The sequence below is a fragment of the Aedes aegypti genome, chromosome 3 (genome assembly GCF_002204515.2).
Source record: "Aedes aegypti strain LVP_AGWG chromosome 3, AaegL5.0 Primary Assembly, whole genome shotgun sequence".
In the NCBI taxonomy this organism is placed as follows: domain Eukaryota; kingdom Metazoa; phylum Arthropoda; class Insecta; order Diptera; family Culicidae; genus Aedes; species Aedes aegypti.
Genome location: NC_035109.1, coordinates 176,970,337 through 176,996,212, shown reverse-complemented (window position 1 = coordinate 176,996,212; position 25,876 = coordinate 176,970,337). Strand labels below are relative to the sequence as shown.

The following is a 25,876-nucleotide window of genomic DNA, read 5'->3' as shown; positions in this document are numbered from 1 at the left end:
TGTAGAACTCTGGAAGATTTGTTGACAAAATTGGTGGAAAAATCGTGGAATAGTGCATGGCGGAAATTGCTGTGAAAAATCCTGGAAGTAGTTGGGTTGATTAACCTGAAGCAATTCTGAAAAAAAAACCTATAATAGTTCTTTTAAAAAATCGTGGACAAATTCCTAGAAGTGTTCATGAGAAATCTCTAGAGGATTATCAAAAAATTAATCCAGGAAAAAACCTGCGGATAAATCATTTGAAAAAATCTTGAAGCTTTCTCGAGGATTTTGAAAAAAAAACAGAATAATCACGCGAACGTCACTGAAGGTTTCTCTAGAACTTTTAGAATTATGCACCAGGAGTATCAGGATTTGATGTAAGGAAAGAAAAAAATAATGATTTTAGAGACCATTTTGCTTTAAAAAGAGACTGTTGGGACCAAAACAACCAAAATAGAGGTTTATTAGTGATATGCATTAAAATGTATACTTTTTAGAAACTAACATTAGAATAAAGATCATGTCTCTAAACAGAGACATGTTACCAGCCCTAGGTTTTGATTCACTTCAGCTCATGAGCACATCTTCTTCTTCTTCTTCTTCTTCTTCTTCCTCTTCTTCTTCTTCTTCTTCTTCTTCTTCTTATTCTTCTTCTTCTTCTTCTTCTTCTTCTTCTTCTTCTTCTTCTTCTTCTTCTTCTTCTTCTTGGCATTACGTTCCGATTGGGACAGAGCCTGCTTCTCAGCTTAGTGTTCTTTTGACCACTTCCACAGTTATTAACTGAGAGCTATCATTACCATAGTTGCCATTTCCGCATTCGTAAATCGTGTGGCAGGTACGACGATACTTTATGCCCAGGGAAGTCAAGGAAATTTCCATTACGAAAAGATCCTGGACCGATCGGGAATCGAACAAGTTCGAAATCGAGTACCCTAGTAAGTTCTTTACCCTACTGTTGATAAAAATAGAAAGCCAAAACATCGAAACGGTCGAGATCAAACGGAATTAACATGCACAAAACCGACTTAATGAGCAAGCGATTGAATCACGACCTATTCTTATCAACTTAATCGCCAAGTCACTTCTGTGTGCAAATCGAATAATTATAGCTGTGAATTACCACTACATCTCTCAGTCAAACACACCCATCAACTGCTGTTGCTACTACGATAGGGTAGTAAAATTTATATCCGCCAGAAAACCCAATCGGAACAGAATCAGAACTATTCAAGAATATAAACTACACATTGTTAGGAGGACACTTCCGCAGCTGGTTGACAGACCGATTGTTCTGGCTTCTGTTGCTAAACACTGTGTGCATTAGTCATCCAGTTAGTGAGTGATGCTCCCCCATCAGCTGGCCTTCAGGCGTTCAGTTTCGATTCGATCCACGGTATGTACGCACTGACTTTCGCGTAAACTCCCGGGAAACCAGCCTTTGCACACTCGTAACCGTAGGAAACTATTCCGATCAGGTTGAAATAGTAGTACTGGCCGTTGTTGGAGAGCTGTCGAAAAAGATCAATGAGCTTAATAAGCGTGTCCAATCAGAAATGAGTCAATTGTGCAATGCTATTTGAACACTCGATGGATATGTCTAGACGATTGACATATTAATTGAGACAAACCCAAGAAATACCTATAATTTGAAATAAATGTTAAAAGTCGAACATGATCATCTTAATGAGCAGAACAATTCTTATGATATCATTTTTATTCGAGCGAACGACCGCTTATGATTCACACGAAGCAGTATTAAATGATGGGGATTCCCGTAATTAGCGCCAGTTTCTTATATGCTCGCTTAAGCGCTAATTTCCGCATCGTATCACAGCTGAAGTGAGATAGGTTTGGGGGAGATTTTTCAAAGATTTCGCTTACCCCCCTTTGTTTTTATGTTTTGTGATTTATGCTCAGTAATGTTATCCAGGGTCAAATTCATCACAGAGGCAAAATCGATCAGTTCGGAGGCGACTGATTTCTGGTTTATACAAAAATTATTATATGTGGCCCAAAAAAATTCGCACCGGCGATCTTAAAAAATCGCCTAAAGATCGTCGCAATTCCTTCGTATGGTTTTAGTGTCTTCTGTGCGATCATTCCAAGGACAGTCAGGAATAATCGCCCAGAAGACACCAACACGATTTTAAGTAATTGCGATAATCAAGGGATGATACCGTGCTGCATCAAATGCTAGTCACACTTTAAACCTTCATCATTTTACACATTTTAAAACCTCATACATTCATGCTACTGATGTTTTTTGGCATTATTCATGACTTTTACAAATCTTTTTTATATTGTCTTTAAATCCACACGCCTAATGTAAATAATGTTTTTAAATCCGGACACTTTTGGGTCGAAATCCGGACTACTATAATAAAAATCACGATTCATTCAAAATTTCCCTGCAAAATTTTTTGCACCAATGATAGGAACACTGTTCCATTAGTGGAGCTATATTTTTAGCATGGTTCCTTTAATAACGAAATCCATATATTTCTTATGGTACACTCCACTATGGGTACTAATACATCACTATAGGTACAACGGAGCAACATTTTTAAACAAAATCATAATTTTAAATAGCTTAATGATTAAATAGATATTATTCGATTGCTTATATCATTTTTACACTGTATATCCTAGAAAAACATCATACAGTAATTTATCTGTGTGAAACACGTCAAAATACACTACTAACACTAAGGGATGATTTATCTTCAGAATTATGAAGAAATTCGCGGAGAACTTAAGTTAAACCTGCAGAACATTCCTCCAGTTTTTTTCGACAGTAGAGTAAGGTGGGGCAAAAGTTCGACCTTAGTGGTATAATCAAATTTTCCAGGAAAACAATAGCAGTTGAGACAAAACAAATACCATACAGTGAAGCTTCAACATATTGGCTATAATTTTGCTGAACAAACTTATGTCAAAATATTTACCTATTTTTAGTTATAACGGTTTCAAAATTGATAGTCTTAAACGAACTTTTGCCCCACCGGTGGGGCAAGAGCTCGAATCTAGTGTGGGGCAAAAGTTTGCTGGCTAAAACACAAAATATCGATACTTTTATGACAGGCATACTTTATACCAACCCTAAATTAAAGTTTGCCGAAAAATACACATAAAATTTACATTAAAAAAATTGCCCAAAACAGGGTTAATTGTAATATACTCAAAAATAGCAGTTTTTCGCAAAACTAAGTGGAAATGTAAAGTTTTGGTAACATTTTTCGCACGATCAGGCAAATTTAGCTAAATTTGAAGATAATTTGTGGATTTCAGGCAATTTGCAAATTTTTCCGTGAATTCATACGAGGGACGAACTTTTGCCCCGCTGATTCGAACTTTTGCCCCACTATGGGCCAAAAATTGTTTCCAAGCATTTATGCAAAAACTAATACACCTCAAAGCATCCTTATGATAGGCCTAGAAACGCCCTTACATAAAATATTGAAAAAGATTTTATCTTAATTTGATTCCATGCAACGAAAGTTTGACCAAAAATTACAATATTCACGTCGAAAAACAACTAATTGCCATAACTTTTCCAAATCTCAATCAATTTCTATGATATTTGGAGTGAAAGTTTCTTACTTGAATAGAATTCGAACCACCATGACACTTATAAGTTTTGTTTTGAATTGAGCTAGAAATCTTAAAAAGAAACTCTTGCCCCACTCGAACGTTTGCCCCACTTTACTCTATTCACTATCATCAGTTTTATACTTACCTGCGGCAACATTAGTGGTCCACCGCTATCGCCTTGGCATGAATCTTTTCCGCCTTGGGGAAATCCAGCGCACAGCACTTTGTCATCGAAAACTTGATCCGGAAAGTACAGCTTGTAGTTGAACGCACACTGATCAATAGGAAGGACGATCACCTGAACTTCCTGCAAACGGGATGCCGTTGGTCCTCGAAAGGATGTCGTTCCCCAACCGGCAATGAATGGCGAGTAGTATGTCACATCGCGAGAATGCATTGGCTCTTCCACTGGTAAGCATATGGGTTTGATCGCATCCGATAGGGGCGCATTGCTTTGCAAACGTATTAGGGCAACATCATTTTGAATGGTCCTTTCGTTATACTGCTCATGGACGAATGATTTTTCAACGTAGATATCAACCGGAGAAGCACCATCATTGTTGGAAGTGATATCATATTCACCCAATCGGACAAAATAGAGCAAGTTTTGAATGCAATGTGCCGCAGTCAACACGTGCCTGGCGGTGATCAAAGTTCCTCCGCAGAGGTACACAGGCCCGGTGGTAAGATCATAGTTACTGGAACGATATCCCAGGGCAGCCATCCACGGCCAAGCTCCCAGCTGGGCATCCATACCTCCGACAACACGAGAATGTGAAGCGTTGGACATTCCACAGCGGTCGACGGAATTGATCGGTAGTTTGTAGGGGCCCTGTGGCTGTGGCGGAAGCAGGGTCGTTGTGATTGGATTTGAAGCACTGGACGAAGGACCGGAGAAGAAGAAAAATCCTCCAGAGCTGGCAGCAGTAGTAGTTGTGGCACGGGTGGTAGTGGTAGAGGTAGTTATAGTATCTTGTGAGAACCGTAAGCCTGGGCAGCAAACCTGAAGATGAGTAACATAAAATATAGCATCATGCTTTTGCATTTTTTTTTTCATTTTTTCCTAGTATACGGAAGTTTTGGTTTCTGGAGGGTCTAGATTTCTCGATTTAGTAATGTCGATCGCACTAATTATCTATTAATTTAACTAATTTCGTAATTTGCAGAGATGTGTAGTGATTGTATTTTTTCGTGGTTTCCGTGGATCTAACGTTCAATTCACAGTTTTCATTTTTCATATGGAAAACTGAAAAAGCCCTGTGAAAGAAAATCCTCCAGATATTTAGTCTCAAATTTAAAGAAGATTCAATCCGTATGAATATTCATGTATAAAATCTTTCTGATGCCTCTCTGTATATTTCTCAACAAATTTCAGAAACATTTCCTAAATTATTTCTTCGATAGCGAAGTAGCAAGTTCTTATTATTTTTTTCCTAGGGTTTCCACAGACAATGATTTATGGGATTTGTGTTGATTTTCCCTGGAATTCCATCAGGTGTGCTGACACTAATCCAACAAGTAATGCGTAATTACCCTCTAAAAAAAAGTTACACAAAATCGGACTCTCCTGGGCCAACGCACAGAGATGCATATTTTTGCGAAATTTCTTTGCAAAAAAAAAGAAGAAATCATTCCAGGAGTAGGTTTTTAGCATGTGTTAAAATTACACACCTGATGAGTTGGCCCAAACGAGCTAAATTTTTGTAACTTCATTTAAGCTTGTATTACATACAATTTGCATTTTTTTAAGGCACTCTTTGCTTGTAACCACTACAGTGCCGGAATCAGCTGATCTGTAGCTTCTTCTTTACCGATACAGATCTATTTTCAACTTATCTATATTTACATCTTATTTTCACTCTCTCCTACTCTTTTTTACTCTCACACCGAACAGGTAGGAGAGAGCTCTGTTGTTAGTGAGGCTAGCTGCCTGCGAAGAGGGTCAGTTTGTTTCAGTCACCATCTGATACTGACGGAGGATGGATGTGCTCCCCAAAGCACGGTCCTCCGTGAGGCGTCTTCTGGTGGCTGGACGGTTTTTTTTTTTGTGGAGGGGCTGGGAATCGAACCCATGACCTTCCGCGTATGAAGCGAAAGCGTAACCTCAAGGCTACAGACCCCCCTTAACAATTTGCATTTATCAATTTGAAACATCATCCAGTTGATTCTCTTAGTAGACTGGCCCAGCTTAGTATGGGAGAAAATTAAAGTTGTTTAACTCCACGGGGCACCCCCCCAGGATTATTCCGTAGGGTTAGAGGAAGACTTGCTGAAAATTTCAGCTCCATTGGTCGTTCCATGAGCTGGCGCATTTGAATTGAAATTAATATGGGATTTCCAGTTCAAACATATGAGAAACAGCACATCATCTGCTGTTTGGTTCAGGAAAATTGTTGGTCGCGTTACATTGATCCCAGAATATTAAAAACACTACTTGATACCATAGCAAACAATATTGTAGAAGGTTGTATCATGATTAGAATTGATGAAGTTGGTGTTTTAACTATCTGAAGTAGATTTGTTAAGCACATGTAAATATATCCGAGCAAGTTCGGATAACAGAATTATATTAAATTGATAAAAAACTCTTTTTTTGTATTTTGTTATCATTGATATATTCGGTAAAATTTGTTATCCTTATTAAAACAAAATACGTTATCATACATCTTTTCCGAGCACTGTTAAATTGTTTTGAGCATAAACTTAAGCAGGAAACTCATTTCTCAAAATGTTTTTTTCGTGATTTATGACCATAAAATGAAAAAAATATAAAAAATAGTGAATAAAAAAGAAGATGCTCATTTAGTCATCAACTTAAACTCAAGTGATAACAGAATTTACTGTTGGCTGTTAATTCAGCCAAGATGATAAGAAAATCAGTTATCAAATGATAGTAACCAGGTAACAATTATTCTTATCATTTTGTAATCAATTTCTGCTAGGGTATTGTACCCATTTAATACATGTATGCTCCGGATACGTACATTTTTGTTCAGAATAATAATAGTGAAAGCCGATTTTCATACAAAATGCTCAACTTTGGCACACGGTGTGTTTCGTAGAACAAGTTTATTACAAAAAAATAGGTAAGTCTGAAACTTCTCCACAATAAAGTCTAGGTTTCTCGCGTTCATTTGCTGCTAAAACCAAAATAATCGGTCGGGGGGTCCAGAGTAATTTTTTTTGTTTGATATCGAGAGACTTGCACATTTGTTTGAATTTGCCTATCTATGTGTTTGTGTACATTAGGGCGGTTCAAAATAAAAAATGTTTGAGAATTCAATCTCACATATGTTCCTTACTATTCTTACTATAAAAATAGTGTTCTGTGAAATTCGCAGTTTTCTAGGTGGTGATTTAAGGTGGCCCAAAGACAATGTAGGTTTATATGGAAATTACTATGAAGAAATTTTGAGGTATGTTCCAAACACGCTTGTACTGTAATGTAAGTACAAACTTATTATCCCATTGTAAAAGTTCATTCTTCAAACCATAATAAAGACATTTGCTGATGAGATAATTCAATTCGACAGATAGCAGAAGAGATATTCATGAGATTGTTTGCTATTATTTAGCTTAACCCCTCTACCGGCAGCCTCATTTTTTCAGCACAAAAATATATTTGAATCGCGATAACTTTTTTGTTTCTCTATATTTTTCCAATATTTTTTCACAACTTCTCAAAAAACTCTTCTACTTTTGGAATCTATGTCGGTATTGACCATTGGTCAACTGGTTTTAAAAATATTTCGTTGTTCCTTGGGGGACCGGCACTTCCCATATAAAATTTCAATATGATGTTTTAAGAAGTTTTCAAGATCTCGTTACGGCTAGAGTGGTACCAACAACATAAAAGCTTATTGCTCAAAAACTGTTACACCGATTTGTTTAATTTCTTCACAATAGACTTTCATCAAAGTTTAGTTTTGAAAAGCGAATAACCGAATATGAGAAAAAAAACTGTAGCCAGCGATAATTACGAGAGTTATGGCTATGCGTCGGTCCCCCAAGGAATTTTGGAATATCTCCGAATATAGATGACCAATTCTCAAAACCGATACAGATTCTGAAAATAAGAGAGTTTTTTTGAGAATTTGTGGAAATTTTTTTCAAAAATATTGAGAAACAAAAAAGTTATCGCGATTTGAATATTTTGAAAAAATGAAGCTGCCGGTAGAGGGGTTAATATAGGGTTATAGTACTGCAAACAAGTACAACAATCCCAAACCCATTTTAGCCTCATGATGTTAGTTTCTGATCTTTTCATAAGCACTGTGCCATTAAGAAAATAACATAAAAAAATATAAGATTTGAAACTTCTCAAATACCATCCATATTAGCGTATTTTTCAGCACCATGGGGCAAGTATATTACATGCCTTATAACAAGGTTTATCACATGCGAAGCCTGTGATACTAGTTAATTCGAATATCTAAAATTGTGTTGTTTGAAAGGCGGATAAGTCACTTTTGTATCTAGGGGTCATGCACAAATTACGTCACGCTCCAAGGAGGGGGAGGGGCCATGCGTGACAATCCTTACAAAATTATCGGAGGACTCATACAGAAAGTGTGACAAAGGGGGGGAGGGGGTCGAAAAATTGAAATTCAGCGTGACATAATTTGTGTACCATCCCCTACGAGTAAAAAGAGAAATCTCGCATAATTTATGATCTCGTCCTAAAAGCCATAGCTTGTTATTACTGAGCAAACGAATGGATTTACACTTTATTTCACAATGCTACGACGAAGAGAAGATCCTCCTCTGTCTCCCAGCGGTGACAGTTTTTATTTTGGTCCATTTATCTGCTTAATAACAACGAGCTACACACTCAGTTATCAATGGTTTTAAGGGTGAATATTCATAGAAGCCAAACCTCGAATTTTCAAAAGCACAAGTCTAAAGCAGCAGACAACCGGTAACTCACTGGTCACTCGCTGGTGGCGACTAATCAATAAAATGTTCAACGCAAAAGGTTGTCAGGTTCTCAAGATACAAATCTACAAACAAGCTCTTGAAAATTCGAGGTTTGATATCGATGCATCTTCACCTATTAAAAATATTTCCTAATAACTTCTTACATCATTATGACCAATTTAAGTACGATTTTCAAGGTTTTTCGTGGACAATAACTAAAATGACGTTTGAGACAGTTTTGCAAGTCATGCATGCTTATTACAGCTCTTTTGAGCAAGAACAACTTTACCTTCCAAACCAAGGTGTTCAAATGGTTTGATCTTGCAGTTTGTCCCGTATCTATGTTCAACGTAATGTGTGTCGGTACAAAAACACATATCCATGAATACTTCACACAAAATAAAAAAAAAATTTCTGGACCCCCCGACCGATTATTTTGATTTTGGTCGCAAATGAAAGAGCAAAGTCTAATTGTTTTTAGCTTGAAATTTCAGACTTACCTATTTTTTTGTAATAAAGTTGCTCCACAAAGACACCGTGTGGCATATGGGGATTTTTTTTTATTATCGGACAATTTGGGCCGAAGGTTCTCCGATTTGCATGAAATTTTCACCAGAGGTAGAGCTCGTGGATACATGACCAAAAGTGAAATTCAAAAAAATTATTGTGGCCTATTTTCCCGGAAAACTCTTGATGAATTTTCACGATTTTTCTATATACCTCAAACTTTGAAAATTCATATCTTCTGAACTATGCATCGTAGAACAAAAGTTTTTTAGTGAAATCGAAAGGAAATTTTCTCAGCAATCTATTAAAAATATAAAAAGAAAAACATTTCTCGGAAAATTTTTCACCATGGGGAAAATTGTCGGAAAAATAGCGAAAAAACTATCGTCTGTATCATGAAAAATTTTCAAAAAAATATTTTTTGTTTCATCAATCCATACTCTAACTTTCGTCCATAGACGCCAAAGTGGTATCTTTTACCGTTTAGGCGACAGAACTGAAAAACCGATGACCACCCGCACGCTTCCCATAGAATAATGTGTTCTATTGACGGCCTCATAATTGTGCGCTAACGGCGGCAGTAATTTACACGTATTGTAAGTGTAACGCAGTAAACCATCCTTTCCTTTCCAGTCAGAAGAAACTTTTCGTCAATCGGAGCACTCTCCTTTGGTCTGTTGGGTGTTTTGTATGTCCTTTATTCGTAACCTTTAGTATTGAGACCAACGGTCTTTAATTGAAAACGATCCTAACATTTAAAAATATAGGTAATAGGAACTGACCCTCAGCAAGCATGAAAAATAGCAAACAATCTGCTGCTATCGAACATTCAGTGATAGCTGAACCGTCCTAGGCGGGGTGTAGCATGAAAGCGTCGAAACCGATTGTGTAAAAGCGACAATCGGAAGGAACGCGAAGAGAAGCGAATACCAATACACTTGTATCTGCGAGGCACGAGTTAATGCACTTAGCATCCATTCGCCGAATGCATTGAACTGACTGAGAGGATTCCTACTCACTGAATCATTCCGTGGTGTGGACTGCCTGTCAGTGAACGCTCATTAGCACTCAAACCCGAATGCCATTCGAACGGAATCAGAATGTAAACAATCATTCCTGGACAAACATTTCAAAAGGGCACATCGACATTGGTAAACATTGGCTTTGCAAGCCGCTGTTGAACCCAATTCAACTCGATCACGCTCACCAATACCACTATCAGGAAGAGCTAACACCAATCTTTCTGATAGTGGGGTAAGTTTGCGTGGGCGGGCTAAAAAGGGCTCAACAGCAACGTTTCTGAAAAAAGCTCAAGACCTCTTGGGTCCTTTTCAAATGTTTGTCCTTTGTCCGAATTTTGGTATTGCATTTGACTAATCAGATGCCGTTTTTTGTTTCGCTTAGTGCTCGCCGAAGAAACAGAATGGGCACTGGAAATTGAAACGTTCGGCTTGGTAAAAAAAACGGCTTTTTCGCTCCCGACTGTGCGTGGAAGCGAGTAAGGGAAACACAATAACTGAGTAGGTGTTTCCCATGCTTGACCCTCAGTATCATATAGTAGCCAAGCAAAAAGGATATTTATGCATACATAAAATGCTATTTTTAATTTTCTTGCTCTTTTCCAATTTTGTTCAATTTATCAAATGATTAGATAATTAACTAAAAGCGTGCGAATCAATTTTCAGTTTTGTTTTCTATACAAAGTGATATATTTGATGTAAATTCTGATTGTTCCTTGGAAGAATATAGTATAGTATTTGCATGTATATAATATCAATCAACTGTATAATACTCAGGGACGCTATCTATTGTTCCATTGATGGCTGCTGTGGAATATTCCACTGCCAGTCAGCGTGCAGCCTCTACAGTTGGCGCCAACCCAACAGCGCGCCAAACTGTATTGAGAAGCTTACGCGCGTAATGAATAATTATTGTATGTTTTGTCTGGCCGTATCGTGCGCCTATATAAGGCGCACCCATTGAATTTGTAAGAATGTAGTTTCTTTCGTTTCTCCACCGAGTAGGCATGCTGCCTCTCAGTGGTAATAAATCTGTTAAAGTGAAGCCGTTCGCTTGATTTGCCGTCCGTTGTATAGTAAAAGACACAACGTAGGAAAGATGTCCTAGCCGAAACAACATATTAACAATATTTTCATAAGTTTTCCAAGAAAGTGGATCTTGAGATTTGATCCTTCAAACGCTACCATAATGATTGATTGTAACAAGAACTTCCCGTGCGGCTTTCATAGAGGCTGTTAGCTTTAATACTAAATAACGTTGCTGATGAAGGGCAAACAAAACACCCAACAGACCAATGGAGAGTGGTCCGATTGACGAAAAGCTTCTTCTGACTGGAAAGGAAAGGATGGTTTACTGTGTCACACTTACAATGCGTGTAAATTACTGCCGCCGTTAGCGCACGGTTATGAGGCCCACAATAGAACACATTTTCCTATGGGAAGCGTGCGGGTGGTCATCGGTTTTTCAGTTCTGTCGCCTAAACGGTAAAAGATACCACTTTGACGTCTATGGACGAAAGTTAGAGTATGGATTGATGAAACAAAAATATTTTTTTGAAAATTTTTCATGATACAGACGATAGTTTTTTCGCTATTTTTCCGACAATTTTCTCCATGGTGAAAAATTTTCCAAGAAATGTATTTCTTTTTATATTTTCAATAGATTGCTGAGAAAATTTCCTTTCGATTTCACTAAAAAACTTTTGTTCTACGATGCATAGTTCAGGAGATATGAATTTTCAAAGTTTGAGGTATATAGAGAAATCGTGAAAATTCATCAAAAGTTTTCCGGGAAAATAGGCCACAATATTTTTTTTGAATTTCACTTTTGGTCATCCACTAGCTCCACATCTGGTGAAAATTTCATGCAAATCGGAGAACCTCCGGCCCAAACCTGTCCGATAATTTAAAAAAATGCCCATATTGTAACTTTGTTTCCCCATGAGCAATCAGCATAACATTTTGGCTATTATTTTGAGCGATTTCACCTGCTGCTTAACTTAACCGGAAGTGTGTTTTCAAATTTTGTTATAATAAAATTGAGAATATTTGTAGGGACGGGGTTGGTGGTCTGATGACTACCGCTTCTGCTTCATATGCAGAAGGTCATGGGTTCAATCCCAGGCCCGTCCCTTTCCTCGTATTTTGTAGTTGTGTATCTCTCTCTTGCTTCTATCTTCCATTCTAAATATATCACACTCAAACTATTCGTTCATAGCAAACGCTAGAACCAGAGACGGACAAGAAACCGTTTCCCTCTAACGCTTCCTACTTCCACGCGCACGTCTTTCTTACGCCTGATACATAGGCAGTCTGCTAACCACAAAAGCAAACCTCTCTGCCATGCCTTTCCCCCAATCCATACACTCCCGCATGAACTGGCGTGGATGCAGTGGAATATACGGTCTACGTGGGAGCCAGTTCAATGCATCATCAATTCCTCCCCCTTCCCCTCATTGGTCAGCATTCTGACGTGGCAGGTGCCATTGTTGCCTAAAAATAGAAGATCACCAGCACTTATACACTGAGGATGCCTGTTAGTCCCAAGCAGTCATTCGGTTGGTTCCTTGTGTAAGTGCAGCTGATCTGGCGATACTGGAGTGCATCCACGGGCGGCCAATCAAGCTCAAGCTCAAGCTCAATAAAATTGAGAATATTTGTAGTTCACTGTCAAAATTTCATGCCGATTGCTCCTATGGAAACAAAGTTACAGCATGCCAAAGTAGAGCATTTTGTATGAAAATAGGCTTTCACTACTATTATTTCGAACACAACTGTATATAATGCCATCGAAAGCCGTGATCTACAGTCATGCTCTTTTTTAGTTCCTTTATTAGATTAATTCTAATTACATAACATCAAAATTACATTCATTTCTTGTATCTAGGTGATCTGTGTAAGGCTACACAATCATCCTAACTTGGTAAAACTAAACTAAGCTATTATTAACATTTTGTTAACAACATATTAGGGGAAGTGCTTGTAAAATAAACAGGGGTGTGAATACCTAGCTGAATACAGAGAAAAATCAAACTTTAATGATATTTGATCACGCGCGGATGATTTGCTCTAAAACCATGAAATAGAGTGTAGCGTGCCGCTCGGTGTGCTGGAACACACATATTATCGAACTTGCATGAACCTCCGATCTTTTTTCACTATAAGTTAGCCCTAATAGTCAATAAAAGCTTGCGGCATATTAAAAAATCTTTCATCGGAAAAAAAAAAATTGAAAAATAACGATATTTGTATTTTTTCCCTTTCTTTATTCATAGGAGAATGTGTTCATAGGAGAATATTAGAGTTACACTAATTTTGATCAATTTCAACAGATTGAAGACCAATTCAACATATCATGAACACCAATGAATCATCAGACGTTTAATATTGAGCATTATTTGGACCTGCACTCACACAATATGACCAGCCCATGGTGGTATGCCGTTTTTTAACGACTTCACTTATTGATGAAACCTTATATCAATTTAGAGTAAATATACAAGGGTAATTTGCCTATTATTAAGGTATTCTCAATTATTGCGGTATAAGATTAAAACCCTCATTATTAATTAAAAACTCTGTTTCCTGTGGATTTTATTGATGATGATGAAATTTTGATACTATTCCCAAGCTGATCCAAATGAATGCTTTCAAAAGTAAACGATTTCGATCGTTGGAAGAACAGTTTTAAGTGATGCATCAAGAAAATCCTATATTTTTAACCAGCCCGTCTATCTACGGAACGGATTTCATAAGCGTGAATTTCTGAGTTTAGAACCAAAACAATTACATGCAGCAGTTATATCAGGTCGTGATGAATGTACTTACATGACTGATGTTGAATTTTGAAGAAAAATTCTATATTTTTGTAAAAAGCATATGCCGCAATAATAGAACAATGAAAATTGCTTTTTGCCTATTATTGCCGTATCTGTAATTTACATTAAAAAAAATCAAAATTTCTATAGTTGTTTTAAATGTTAAATTTAATTTTAATTATCACATGTAAAAATTAAAAATTTCTATAGTTATATGAAATGTTGTTTCTACAAACATGTTTTATATTATTATGGTACTACAGTCGCCTCTCCATAACTAGATATTCGAGGGACCATCGACTTATAGATTTTTCGAGTTATAGAACATACCGATAACAAAAATTTCAAAATCAAAGGCTAAAATTTCTATATTTCCTATACTTTTATGATCACTTCTGCAAGCAGACAATATCATTACGTTGATAGCATTTTGAAAAAATATATTTGGACACTTTTGTCAAAATATTCGAAAAATCCCTATCTTTACTAAAAAATTTATTTTTTTATTTTTATGTTTTTAAAACTTTTACTACAACTTGCAAGTCCTTTATTCACTGCAAAACCAGAAATGGTCCATGTCTCCCTATATAAAAATGGGGTTTTAGATATATATCGAGTTATGGAGGGAAATTTTCCTCCCACGTGGCATCGACTAGTGGAGACATCGAGTTATAGAAATACCGACTTATGGAGAGCATGATGTATGGGAATTTGAAGGGATTGCAAAATCCATCGAGTTATAGAATATATCGACTTATAGAACATCGAGTTGTAGAGAGTCGACTGTATCAGACTATGAAAAAAAAATGTAGATTAAATAGTGTTAATTGGCAAGAAATAATCAGATATGAAGGAAATGTCGAAACTGCTGCATACATATTCAATGAAATTGTACTAGAAATCATAAAACAAGAAATTCCTTCCAAGAAAATACGGCGAAACCTCATTACAAAAAATCCAATATTGTATAACAACCACATAAAAATCTGAAAAATCGGAAGCAAAAGGCACACAAAATTTGTAAGAAACACCAGAACGATGAAAACTTAGCAAAATATTTGGACATTTGCAATCAATTGAATCTTGCCATCAGCGATGTTTTTGAAGAATATAATTCAAAAACTGAGCTTGAAATAAAGTCCTGTCCAAAGAACTTCTTCAATTACGTAAAAACAAAACTAAAATCTGACAATTTTCCATCCGTTATGCACCTTGATGAAAATGTGGGTGACAACTCAGAAAAAAATTGCAATCTCCAAGAAATTGCAAGAAATCTATACTACATTTTCGGAAGAAGACCGCGATCGCAATTATTTTGCGTTTTATCCGAAATTTTCTAGAGATATTGATGTAAATCGAATCCATGTGCGGGAAATTCCAGACGCTCTAATGAATTTGGACGCTGCAAAAAGTCCCGTCCCGTACACGATTCCACCAATATTTTTGAAAAATTTAGCAAAGGAACTAACAGCGCCATTGTTTTGGCTTTTTAATAAATCCCTTGAATCTGGAATCTTCCCAAAAATATGGAAAAACTCCTTTCTCTGGCCGAAAATCTGACATACGTAATCATCGTGGTATTGCTATTATCTCTTGTATTCCAAAACTTTTCGAGTCAATTGTCAACGAAAAATTATTTCTTCAAATCAAAAATAGAATTACTGACACACAACACGGTTTCTTTAAAAAACGCTCGACCTTAACAAATTTACTTCAATTTGTTGACTATTCATTGAATACAATGGACAATGGAAACCACGTAGAAGCTCTTTATACGGACATTAGCAAGGCATTTGATCGACATACCAATGCTACTTTTCAAATTACAAAAAATTGGAATCCAGCCAGGACTGCTGAACTGGCTTGAATCGCAACTGACCGTCAACAAATCATAAAATTCGAAAGAAAAAACTCAAAACCAATTCAAGTCACTTCGGGTATCCCCCAAGGCTCTCATTTGGGACCTCTTCTATTTATTATGTACGTTAACGACATTTCCTTCATTTTCAATAAACTCAAAGTGTTAATTTATGCCGATGACATGAAGCTCTATCTGGAAATAAGAAATTAAAAAGGCATCAATGTATTCCGCAATGAAATAGAAAAAATCTACACATGGTGCAAAAAAACCTATTAGAACTAAATGTAAAAAAATGCAATCTAATATCATTTAGCAGAAAAAAAGCAACACTACACATTGCATTAGGAAATCAAAATGTGAAAGAGTAAGGGACTTAGGAGTAATCTTAGACTCTAAACTTTTTTTCGTAGACCACTACAATACAATAATCCACAGGGCTAATAACATGCTAGGGTTCGTAAAACGTTTCTGCTACAACTTCCATGATCCATACACAATTAAAACTTTATATATTGCATATGTAAGATCAATCATGGAATACTGCAGCATTGTATGGTCTCCTTACTCAATCACACACGAAGAAAGATTAGAATCTGTACAAAAACAATTTCTACTATATGCTCTTCGTAAATTAGGTTGGACATCATTTCCACTTCCACCCTACAAAGCACGCTGCATGCTTATTGACATACAAACTTTGAAAGAGCGGCGTGAAATCGCACTGGTTTCATTTGTAAATGCTATCGTTTTGCAACGTATTGGTACTACAAAAATCTTATCAAAATTAAATTTCTTTATTCCTTCTAGGCAACTTTTCTGACAAATCATCATCGAACAAATTATGCCAAAAATGGGCCTCTAAATCAAATGATGGCCATTTACAATCAACATTGCGAAACCATTGACTTTATTATGTCTCGGCAAAATCTAGAAACATACTTCAAATCCATTCGAAATCGCAACACATAAAATAAAACAAAAAGAACTTCACATTACTATTTTTTATTTTCAATATTTTTTATAAATTTCGTAATGTATACTAGCATTAAGAAATGAAACAAAAATATGTATATGTAACATATACTAGTCTACGTCGGTTGACGAAATAAATAAATAAATTTATCTTGTGACATTATTTTGTGTCATTCATATTCATTCATTCAAACAAAAGATTTCTGTTTATCTTTGTTTTATAGTTTCTCTTATTTACAAATATATTTCAAATAAAAACAATGAGAATCACTAAAACTGTTTGAGCAGTACACATGCCAATAATGCGTTGAGAAACTAAGAAACAAAATGATCACAGGGAAGTAATCTTTTAAAATTGAATTGGATTGGTGAAAGTTAGTGGAAAAACAATTTAAAAGGCACCGAAATTGTAGGGAATACCTACTTTGATCATTTTTATTTCATTTTTTCATTTAGCGACTAGTGGTCTCAGACGGAAAAACTTATACAATTTACATCAATATTGTCCAGCTATGATGAAAGAGGAGACGAAACCAGCAAAAAATCATTCGATTCTGTTGATTTGTTTTCAAATCAAGACATAAAGTGTGGGCTTCGTAGCCGTGCGGTTAGCGGCGTCAGTCGTTTAGGCGTATTGTGCTACGGAGTGTGGGTTCGATTCCCGCCCCAGCCGAAGAAAACTTTTCGTCAAACGAAAAATTCTTCACTGGTCCACTGGTCGTTCCGTGTGTCCGTTGTCTAATGTTAATTATGTTCAGTCTGTGCAGCCTATGGATGAAGACGGTGTAAATTGTCTTTTTTTTTAAAGTAATCACTGAATTTTCTTAATAGATACACTCCCGTGCATAAGTTTGGGTTCACCCACTAAAAAACATACAAAAGTGTTCTGTCCATATATCTGTGAATATACGTCCAATTGAAACTCTCTAAGCCGTATTCGAAAGGCAAAGAGTTATTCTTACTTCGTATGTATTTTTCCAAAAACTTTTTTTGAATTTTGTATACTAAATTTTTACTTAAAGTTGTGACATTTTTTTAAAAGCTCACTGAAAAATCATATCTAATTTCCCCAGCTTTGGATCGACCAAAATTTTAAATCGAAGTGTCATCAGAATCGTAATCTCATATTCTTTGAAGAGACCCCACGAAATTTTGGCGGAAAAATCTGGAAAGTATTCAAAATCAATGAAACAGTCATTCAAGTCATAGTGCAAAAGTTTGGGTTCACCCCTCAGTATGGTGTATCGTGCAAAAGTTTGGGTTCACCTGAGCGTCCAGAACACAGAACACTTTTGTATGTGTTTTTGGAAAAATACATACAAAGTAAGAATAACTCTTTTCCTTTCGAATGCGGCTTAAAGAGTTTCAATTGGACGTATATTCACAGATATATGGACAGAACACTTTTGTATGTTTTTGAGGGGGTGAACCCAAACTTTTGCACGGGAGTGTATGTCCAAAGCCACACAAACTGACAGTACCGTGCAGTGTCATAAAATGAAGGGAGCATAATTTCAATGCTCGAACATTGTGTGGCATTAATTGCAAAGTATACTGAATGTAAAAAAAATACTTTTTACTTAGGTCCTACATAATAAGCCGGATATTCCACAACTCATCAGTGTAATCAATGTTTCCAATTCTACTCAATAGTTGAAATAATTGGAAAATTTTATTAAATTATTATTATCTTTATTAACGAGATTTGCAGTCCAAGGCTGGCTCATCTCGGTAAAGTTAATAAACATGAAGCTTTCTTAAAATAGTAGATAGTTTAGCTGAATTCAGCAATATTTTGCTGAAATTTGTCGATCTGATATTTTAAGCAATTTGCTTAGTTCCAGTAGAAACCTGCTGATTTGCCAGCTTTCTGCACTAAAGATCAGCTATTCGGTTTACTAAAACTTTCAGAATAAAATAAATTTTACTTACAAAGTACATGTAAAATAAACATTTAAACCAGGATTCTCGACAATAAAAATTTTTAAAAATTACAATATATTAGCCTAATTTTGTGTCGCTGTTTTAGAAGACACCACTATTTTGTTATTATCGGCTTACAAAATATAGTCTTTCTATTGGAAACGAGGTTGAAAACTCAGGTAAGCTGCATATAAAAAAATGTACAATATTGGCCCCAAAATGCTGCCTTAAGAAACACATGAAAAGTCTTGAAGTGTACGATTTGACAGATAACTTTGGACTATTCTAATAATGATTATTGGAAAGTTAAAGTTTTTTTTTTTGAAATTTACAATCGGGTCTTCATGGCAAACACTTTTCAATGCTTTTTCTGTGTCTAGAAGAACAAGACCAGTTCAGCCTTCAGATTGGTTGGAGTACATGAAATTCGTTACAGGTAAAAGTTGATGAGTGGTCGAATGTCCATGCCAGAATCCGAACTATTCACTGGCAAAAAATGATTTTTTGTTGAAGTGAACCATCATTCTCTTCAAAATGATTTTTTCAAAAAGTTTACTGATGGAAGGAAGCAAGCTGATTGGACGATAGCTAGAAGCTACGGCAGGATTTTTGTCTGGATACGCACTAGGGTGCGGCTTATTTTTCAAAAGTTCTCAAAACCAAAAATTCGTGTGCTCTACTGAATTCAAATCACTTTAAAAGAGAAGCCTCAAAATCTGAGCCAAAAATATTAACATTTAGAGGTGGCGCAAGCGTGTTGAAGGTGAATTTTCAAGTTATAAAAAATGACCTGCAGTGAAGTAAACATAACTTTGTTGTTTTTCAACCGATTTCAAAACTTTTAGCACCATTTTCTTTCAAATTAAATTTATAAAAATTATGTAGAACATCGAATTTGTCTAAAATCAAAACTTGTCTTAGTTAAAAATACTTTTATCCAAATTTTTCCTCATTTTGCTAAAAAAATCTTTTTTGTTTGACCATAACTTAATTAAAACTCAACCGATTCCGAATCTTTTTACATACTTTTGAAGCAAATTTATTTGATTTCAAACTGTACATACAACATTTTTTCTAAAAAATAGTTTTGACTTAGGTATTCAACAAAAACTACCCAAAAACATGATTTTTCAATGAAAAAAAAACAATTTTCTTTGCATACTTGTTTTAATTATGAATCGTGGTTTACGGCCAACCAGCCGAGTGGAAGTTTAACAACTACCGAAAAGCTAAACATTATATATAATTTGCAATTGGATTAGATGGACAAATTGATGTGAAGATTTGCGAAAAAGTTACACGTCTTCTCAGTGAGAATCGAACTCACGACTCCCCGATCTCTAGTTGGGGCGCGTTAACCACTACGCCATGAGAGGACTCATGAACGCAGAAGTTAACCTGAATTCGATTTCAGCTCAATAATCACGTGGTCCTCTTTCGCAAAGTGCACCTCTTTCGGAAGAATTAGATGCCCATCCAAACACAACGCTTTCTATATATATCCAATGCCTAGCCCGAGAGCGCATTGTTTTTTAGGTATAGGAATAGCACACTACACTAGCCAGCAACTGCGCTGGCTGAGGTTTCTATTGTGTGGGCTTCCAATGGGTCGCGACGTTCTCAAACGACCGGTTACGGAACATGAGTCCGTTGCTCGATAAATACTTGTTTTAATTATGAATCGTGGTTTACGGCCAACCAGCCGAGTGGAAGTTTAACAACTACCGAAAAGCTAAACATTACATATAATTTGCAATTGGATTAGATGGACAAATTGATGTGAAGATTTGCGAAAAAGTTACACGTCTTCTCAGTGAGAATCGAACTCACGACTCCCCGATCTCTAGTTGGGGCGCGTTAACCACTACGCCATGAGAGGACTCATGAACGCAGAAGTTAACCTGAATTCGATTTCAGCTCAATAATCACGTGGTCCTCTTTCGCAAAGTGCACCTCTTTCGGAAGAATTAGATGGGGAGCCGTGAATTCGATTCTCACTGAGAAGACGTGTAACTTTTTCGCAAATCTTCACATCAATTTGTCCATCTAATCCAATTGCAAATTATATGTAATGTTTAGCTTTTCGGTAGTTGTTAAACTTCCACTCGGCTGGTTGGCCGTAAACCACGATTCATAATTAAAACAAGTATTTATCGAGCAACGGACTCATGTTCCGTAACCGGTCGTTTGAGAACGTCGCGACCCATTGGAAGCCCACACAATAGAAACCTCAGCCAGCGCAGTTGCTGGCTAGTGTAGTGTGCTATTCCTATACCTAAAAAACAATGCGCTCTCGGGCTAGGCATTGGATATATATAGAAAGCGTTGTGTTTGGATGGGCATCTAATTCTTCCGAAAGAGGTGCACTTTGCGAAAGAGGACCACGTGATTATTGAGCTGAAATCGAATTCAGGTTAACTTCTGCGTTCATGAGTCCTCTCATGGCGTAGTGGTTAACGCGCCCCAACTAGAGATCGGGGAGTCGTGAGTTCGATTCTCACTGAGAAGACGTGTAACTTTTTCGCAAATCTTCACATCAATTTGTCCATCTAATCCAATTGCAAATTATATGTAATGTTTAGCTTTTCGGTAGTTGTTAAACTTCCACTCGGCTGGTTGGCCGTAAACCACGATTCATAATTAAAACAAGTATTTATCGAGCAACGGACTCATGTTCCGTAACCGGTCGTTTGAGAACGTCGCGACCCATTGGAAGCCCACACAATAGAAACCTCAGCCAGCGCAGTTGCTGGCTAGTGTAGTGTGCTATTCCTATACCTAAAAAACAATGCGCTCTCGGGCTAGGCATTGGATATATATAGAAAGCGTTGTGTTTGGATGGGCATCTAATTCTTCCGAAAGAGGTGCACTTTGCGAAAGAGGACCACGTGATTATTGAGCTGAAATCGAATTCAGGTTAACTTCTGCGTTCATGAGTCCTCTCATGGCGTAGTGGTTAACGCGCCCCAACTAGAGATCGGGGAGTCGTGAGTTCGATTCTCACTGAGAAGACGTGTAACTTTTTCGCAAATCTTCACATCAATTTGTCCATCTAATCCAATTGCAAATTATATGTAATGTTTAGCTTTTCGGTAGTTGTTAAACTTCCACTCGGCTGGTTGGCCGTAAACCACGATTCATAATTAAAACAAGTATTTATCGAGCAACGGACTCATGTTCCGTAACCGGTCGTTTGAGAACGTCGCGACCCATTGGAAGCCCACACAATAGAAACCTCAGCCAGCGCAGTTGCTGGCTAGTGTAGTGTGCTATTCCTATACCTAAAAAACAATGCGCTCTCGGGCTAGGCATTGGATATATATAGAAAGCGTTGTGTTTGGATGGGCATCTAATTCTTCCGAAAGAGGTGCACTTTGCGAAAGAGGACCACGTGATTATTGAGCTGAAATCGAATTCAGGTTAACTTCTGCGTTCATGAGTCCTCTCATGGCGTAGTGGTTAACGCGCCCCAACTAGAGATCGGGGAGTCGTGAGTTCGATTCTCACTGAGAAGACGTGTAACTTTTTCGCAAATCTTCACATCAATTTGTCCATCTAATCCAATTGCAAATTATATGTAATGTTTAGCTTTTCGGTAGTTGTTAAACTTCCACTCGGCTGGTTGGCCGTAAACCACGATTCATAATTAAAACAAGTATTTATCGAGCAACGGACTCATGTTCCGTAACCGGTCGTTTGAGAACGTCGCGACCCATTGGAAGCCCACACAATAGAAACCTCAGCCAGCGCAGTTGCTGGCTAGTGTAGTGTGCTATTCCTATATCTAAAAAAACAATGCGCTCTCGGGCTAGGCGTTGGATATATATAGAATAGCGTTGTGTTTGGATGGGCATCTAATTCTTCCGAAAGAGGTGCACTTTGCGAAAGAGGACCACGTGATTATTGAGCTGAAATCGAATTCAGGTTAACTTCTGCGTTCATGAGTCCTCTCATGGCGTAGTGGTTAACGCGCCCCAACTAGAGATCGGGGAGTCGTGAGTTCGATTCTCACTGAGAAGACGTGTAACTTTTTCGCAAATCTTCACATCAATTTGTCCATCTAATCCAATTGCAAATTATATGTAATGTTTAGCTTTTCGGTAGTTGTTAAACTTCCACTCGGCTGGTTGGCCGTAAACCACGATTCATAATTAAAACAAGTAAAAAAAATCAATTTACTCCGTTTCATGAGCGACATGACGTTTGAACAATTTTTAATCCTAACGATGTGCAAATTAGCGGGGTACAAATTAAAAAGTGTTCAGATCAGATGTGGTCAAACCAACGGGGGTACCCGGTATTGAACTTGTGCCGTGATATCAAAAACATGCTGACATTTTATATTAGGACTCGCGCTCATATGTATACTAATCTCTGCTAATTACGTTGATTGGACGAAACAGTTTAATTTCACGTGATAAAATGGAACCATTATCTTTAGTCACCTAGTTAAACCGGTGTCATTATTGCACACATTACATCACATTACTTACCATTTGTGAGAGATCGCGATTTCCACAGATGCTTTGCAGGACGTAGCTTTCGATATTTGGGTCACGTTTCTGCGAGTTTAATGTCAGCAAACGGACAATGATATCACAGTTGATGTAGAAGATACAGATGCCAGGTTGACCATCCGGAGTATAGCAGGCATCATCTGCATGGGTGAACAGGTCATAACATGGTGTAATGAATCTAGATTTACAGGATTACGCAACGTGTAATACCTATGTTATTCTATAAGTGTATTGTACGTTCCAAAGCTTCTTAGAGTTCTCGAGGATCGAGACACGGACAACCGTTGGGAAGCTGTCGGGAAATGGGACGAGGATCGATTCCAGGCCGGGGAGTAGTAGTGGTTGTGGTGGGTGTTGGAATTTGTGGTGGGCACGTAGGAGGTACAGGTGCACAAATGGTTGTGGTAGGGAAAGTGCTTGTTATTGTAGGAGGATTTATGGTTGACATAAACGTTGGGAAAGTAGGTAGAGGTGAAAAATTTGTAACTGGAGTGACTGGAGTAAGCGTAGTAAGTGAAGCACCGGGAATGGTGCTAGTAGGAATAGGTGATGTAAAAGTAACAGTTGGGAAGAGAGAAGAAATGGATGTAGAAGTGATTGGAGGGGCAGTAAACGTTTGAGTTGAAAACGTAGGTATGGTGGATTGAGTGGTAGTTGCAGGAACAGTGGCACTTGTTAACGCCGGTGAAGTGATTGTTTGAGTATTCAAAGGAGTAGTTAACGTTGCTGGAGTACCAGTAGACAATGTGGTTTGGAATGTGGTTGAAGTGAGTGGAGGAAATGTAGTCGGAATAGTACTAAATGTTATACTTTGAATTGTACTTGGTGTTGTTAATGTGGTAGAAGCTGGAGATGAACCTGTGCTGAATGTGAGAGGTGGTTGAGTGGTCATAGGACTAGTTGTTAAAGGAGTAAATGTAAAAGGAGGACTGCTGGTAGAAGAAGGGAAGGTGTAACCATTTGGCAAGGTTATAAAAGGAAATGGAGTGGTTGTTTTATAGTATATCAAACATATTCCTTTCCAATGGGCTAGTTTGGCAATCCATGGGAAAAGTAGCAGCTTCCAACAGATTTCGTCCAACGACATAACACTGAATAAACACACTTTATATAAACCAGCGCGAATTGCACCACGTTCCACATGAAACTGAATGGTCATTCAGCATTAGGCTAATAAATATATCAAACGGTAGAGAACAACTCTCATTTATCATCACTGAACAATGTTTGTTAAAAAGCGGCAGAATAGCAAAGCAGAGAAAAAGTCAATGTCACATGCCACACATGTTTTTCCACACCTATGACCAGCAACGGCAATTACCACCAGCTATTCGTATTAACAAGAAACCACATAGAATTATTCACTCATTTAAGGTTTCCGAAAACAGCTCTAGGCCGCTAGAAACGTACAGAAGTAAATGCAGATCATTCTGATCGATTTGCAAAATATCGGAAATTCTGCATAGTGCCGTAGCACAAATTTGAGAAAAACATTCATAGCGAAAATTAGTAGAGCATAACGGAGCCACCACATCGTCATGCACTAGCACTATGTTTCGAGAATTAAACAACTATGCAGTTACTATAGTGACATAGGGAATGTATGTGCGTTTCAGACAATTTGAAGTTCATGGTCAATGGGTCATTCTCGGTACAAGCAGGCAACAGGTGCAAATCAGTTAGCAAGTTTACTTACTTTGTCCAGCAACTTTGGCGATGCTAATCAATGCAATTAGCGAAAACACTTCTCCTAGGTTCATGTTTTAAGAAAGATGACGTAAGATTAGAAGCAATAACAAATTTATTCCAAAATCACGGGTATCAATAGGATCCAAATCGGAAGCCCACCCATTTCAAACTGACACTTTGCATGGCAGTTCCGCTAGTAGTTTAACAACGTACAGTTCTCAGTTATGTTGTTGATTGAACATTTTACAAACTACTACATTCGCCGCTTCGCAATTGATGGTTTTTGTTATCAAATTATCAGACTTTGCCAAGGGGTGCTTCAATAGGTGCTAACTTAAAAAGGAGTGTTGATGTTTATACAATGGTTCGTTTCTTAAGAATAACTTTAGAGAAAGTACAACAGTATTCGCCATCCTAAGCTACCTACAGTATTAGACAATACATTTGCAACTTTTTCAAATTTGCAATAAAATTATCAAATTTGGTTAACCAGTTATTTATGTTCCCATTTGAATGAAATTTTCACAGCATCGCGGACATAACATGAATTTTAACATATATTTTTGCGTAGTTTTTCAATTCTCGAGTTCAAAAGTAATATCGATTTGACTAAAGTGCAATTTTAAATGAAAAAAAATATAATAATTTATCTCAAACTATGAAAAATCTGTCAACAAAATGTGTTTAATATACTTGTTTATCTTGTATAAATATACGCCTTTGCTGAAGGTACTATCAAACTTATTGACAGAAGATAAAATCTTTTTAATTATGATTTATCGTGTATGCGGCTTACCAACCGTGTGGAAGTTTTGTCAACTATCGACATTACATATACTTGAAATTGAATTAAATAGACAAATTGAAGTGAAATTTGCGAACTCGTCTTTTCGGTGAGGATCGAACTCACGACTCCGAAAGAGGACTACACGCTTAGACGAAGTTACACTAAATTGAGTATGAGTTCATCTGGACGATCACATCGTGTATGCAATTTCAATACATTCTGAAAAACTGCTCCTTTGTTGATTTCTTTTACCTTTTTGTAAAGTATATGACACATGGAGATGCAATATAAGG

General features: G+C 37.1%; 2 protein-coding genes across 2 annotated transcripts; both read right to left on the bottom strand.

The window, feature by feature from the left end:
• Nucleotides 1-1,142: 1,142 nt before the first annotated feature.
• On the bottom strand, nt 1,143-25,205 carry LOC5573599 (venom serine protease Bi-VSP). Its single transcript, XM_001654683.2, has 4 exons — nt 24,804-25,205; nt 23,084-23,247; nt 3,719-4,576; nt 1,143-1,490 (listed from the first exon to the last, which is right to left on the bottom strand). The coding sequence occupies exons 1-4, from the start codon at nt 24,865-24,867 to the stop codon at nt 1,347-1,349; spliced, it is 1,230 nt and encodes a 409-aa protein (XP_001654733.2). The 5' UTR covers nt 24,868-25,205; the 3' UTR covers nt 1,143-1,346.
• Nucleotides 23,334-24,640, bottom strand: LOC110679480 (mucin-2-like). Its single transcript, XM_021854178.1, has one exon. It carries the CDS (start codon nt 24,264-24,266, stop codon nt 23,358-23,360), a length of 909 nt encoding a protein of 302 aa, XP_021709870.1. The 5' UTR covers nt 24,267-24,640; the 3' UTR covers nt 23,334-23,357.
• Nucleotides 25,206-25,876: the final 671 nt, after the last annotated feature.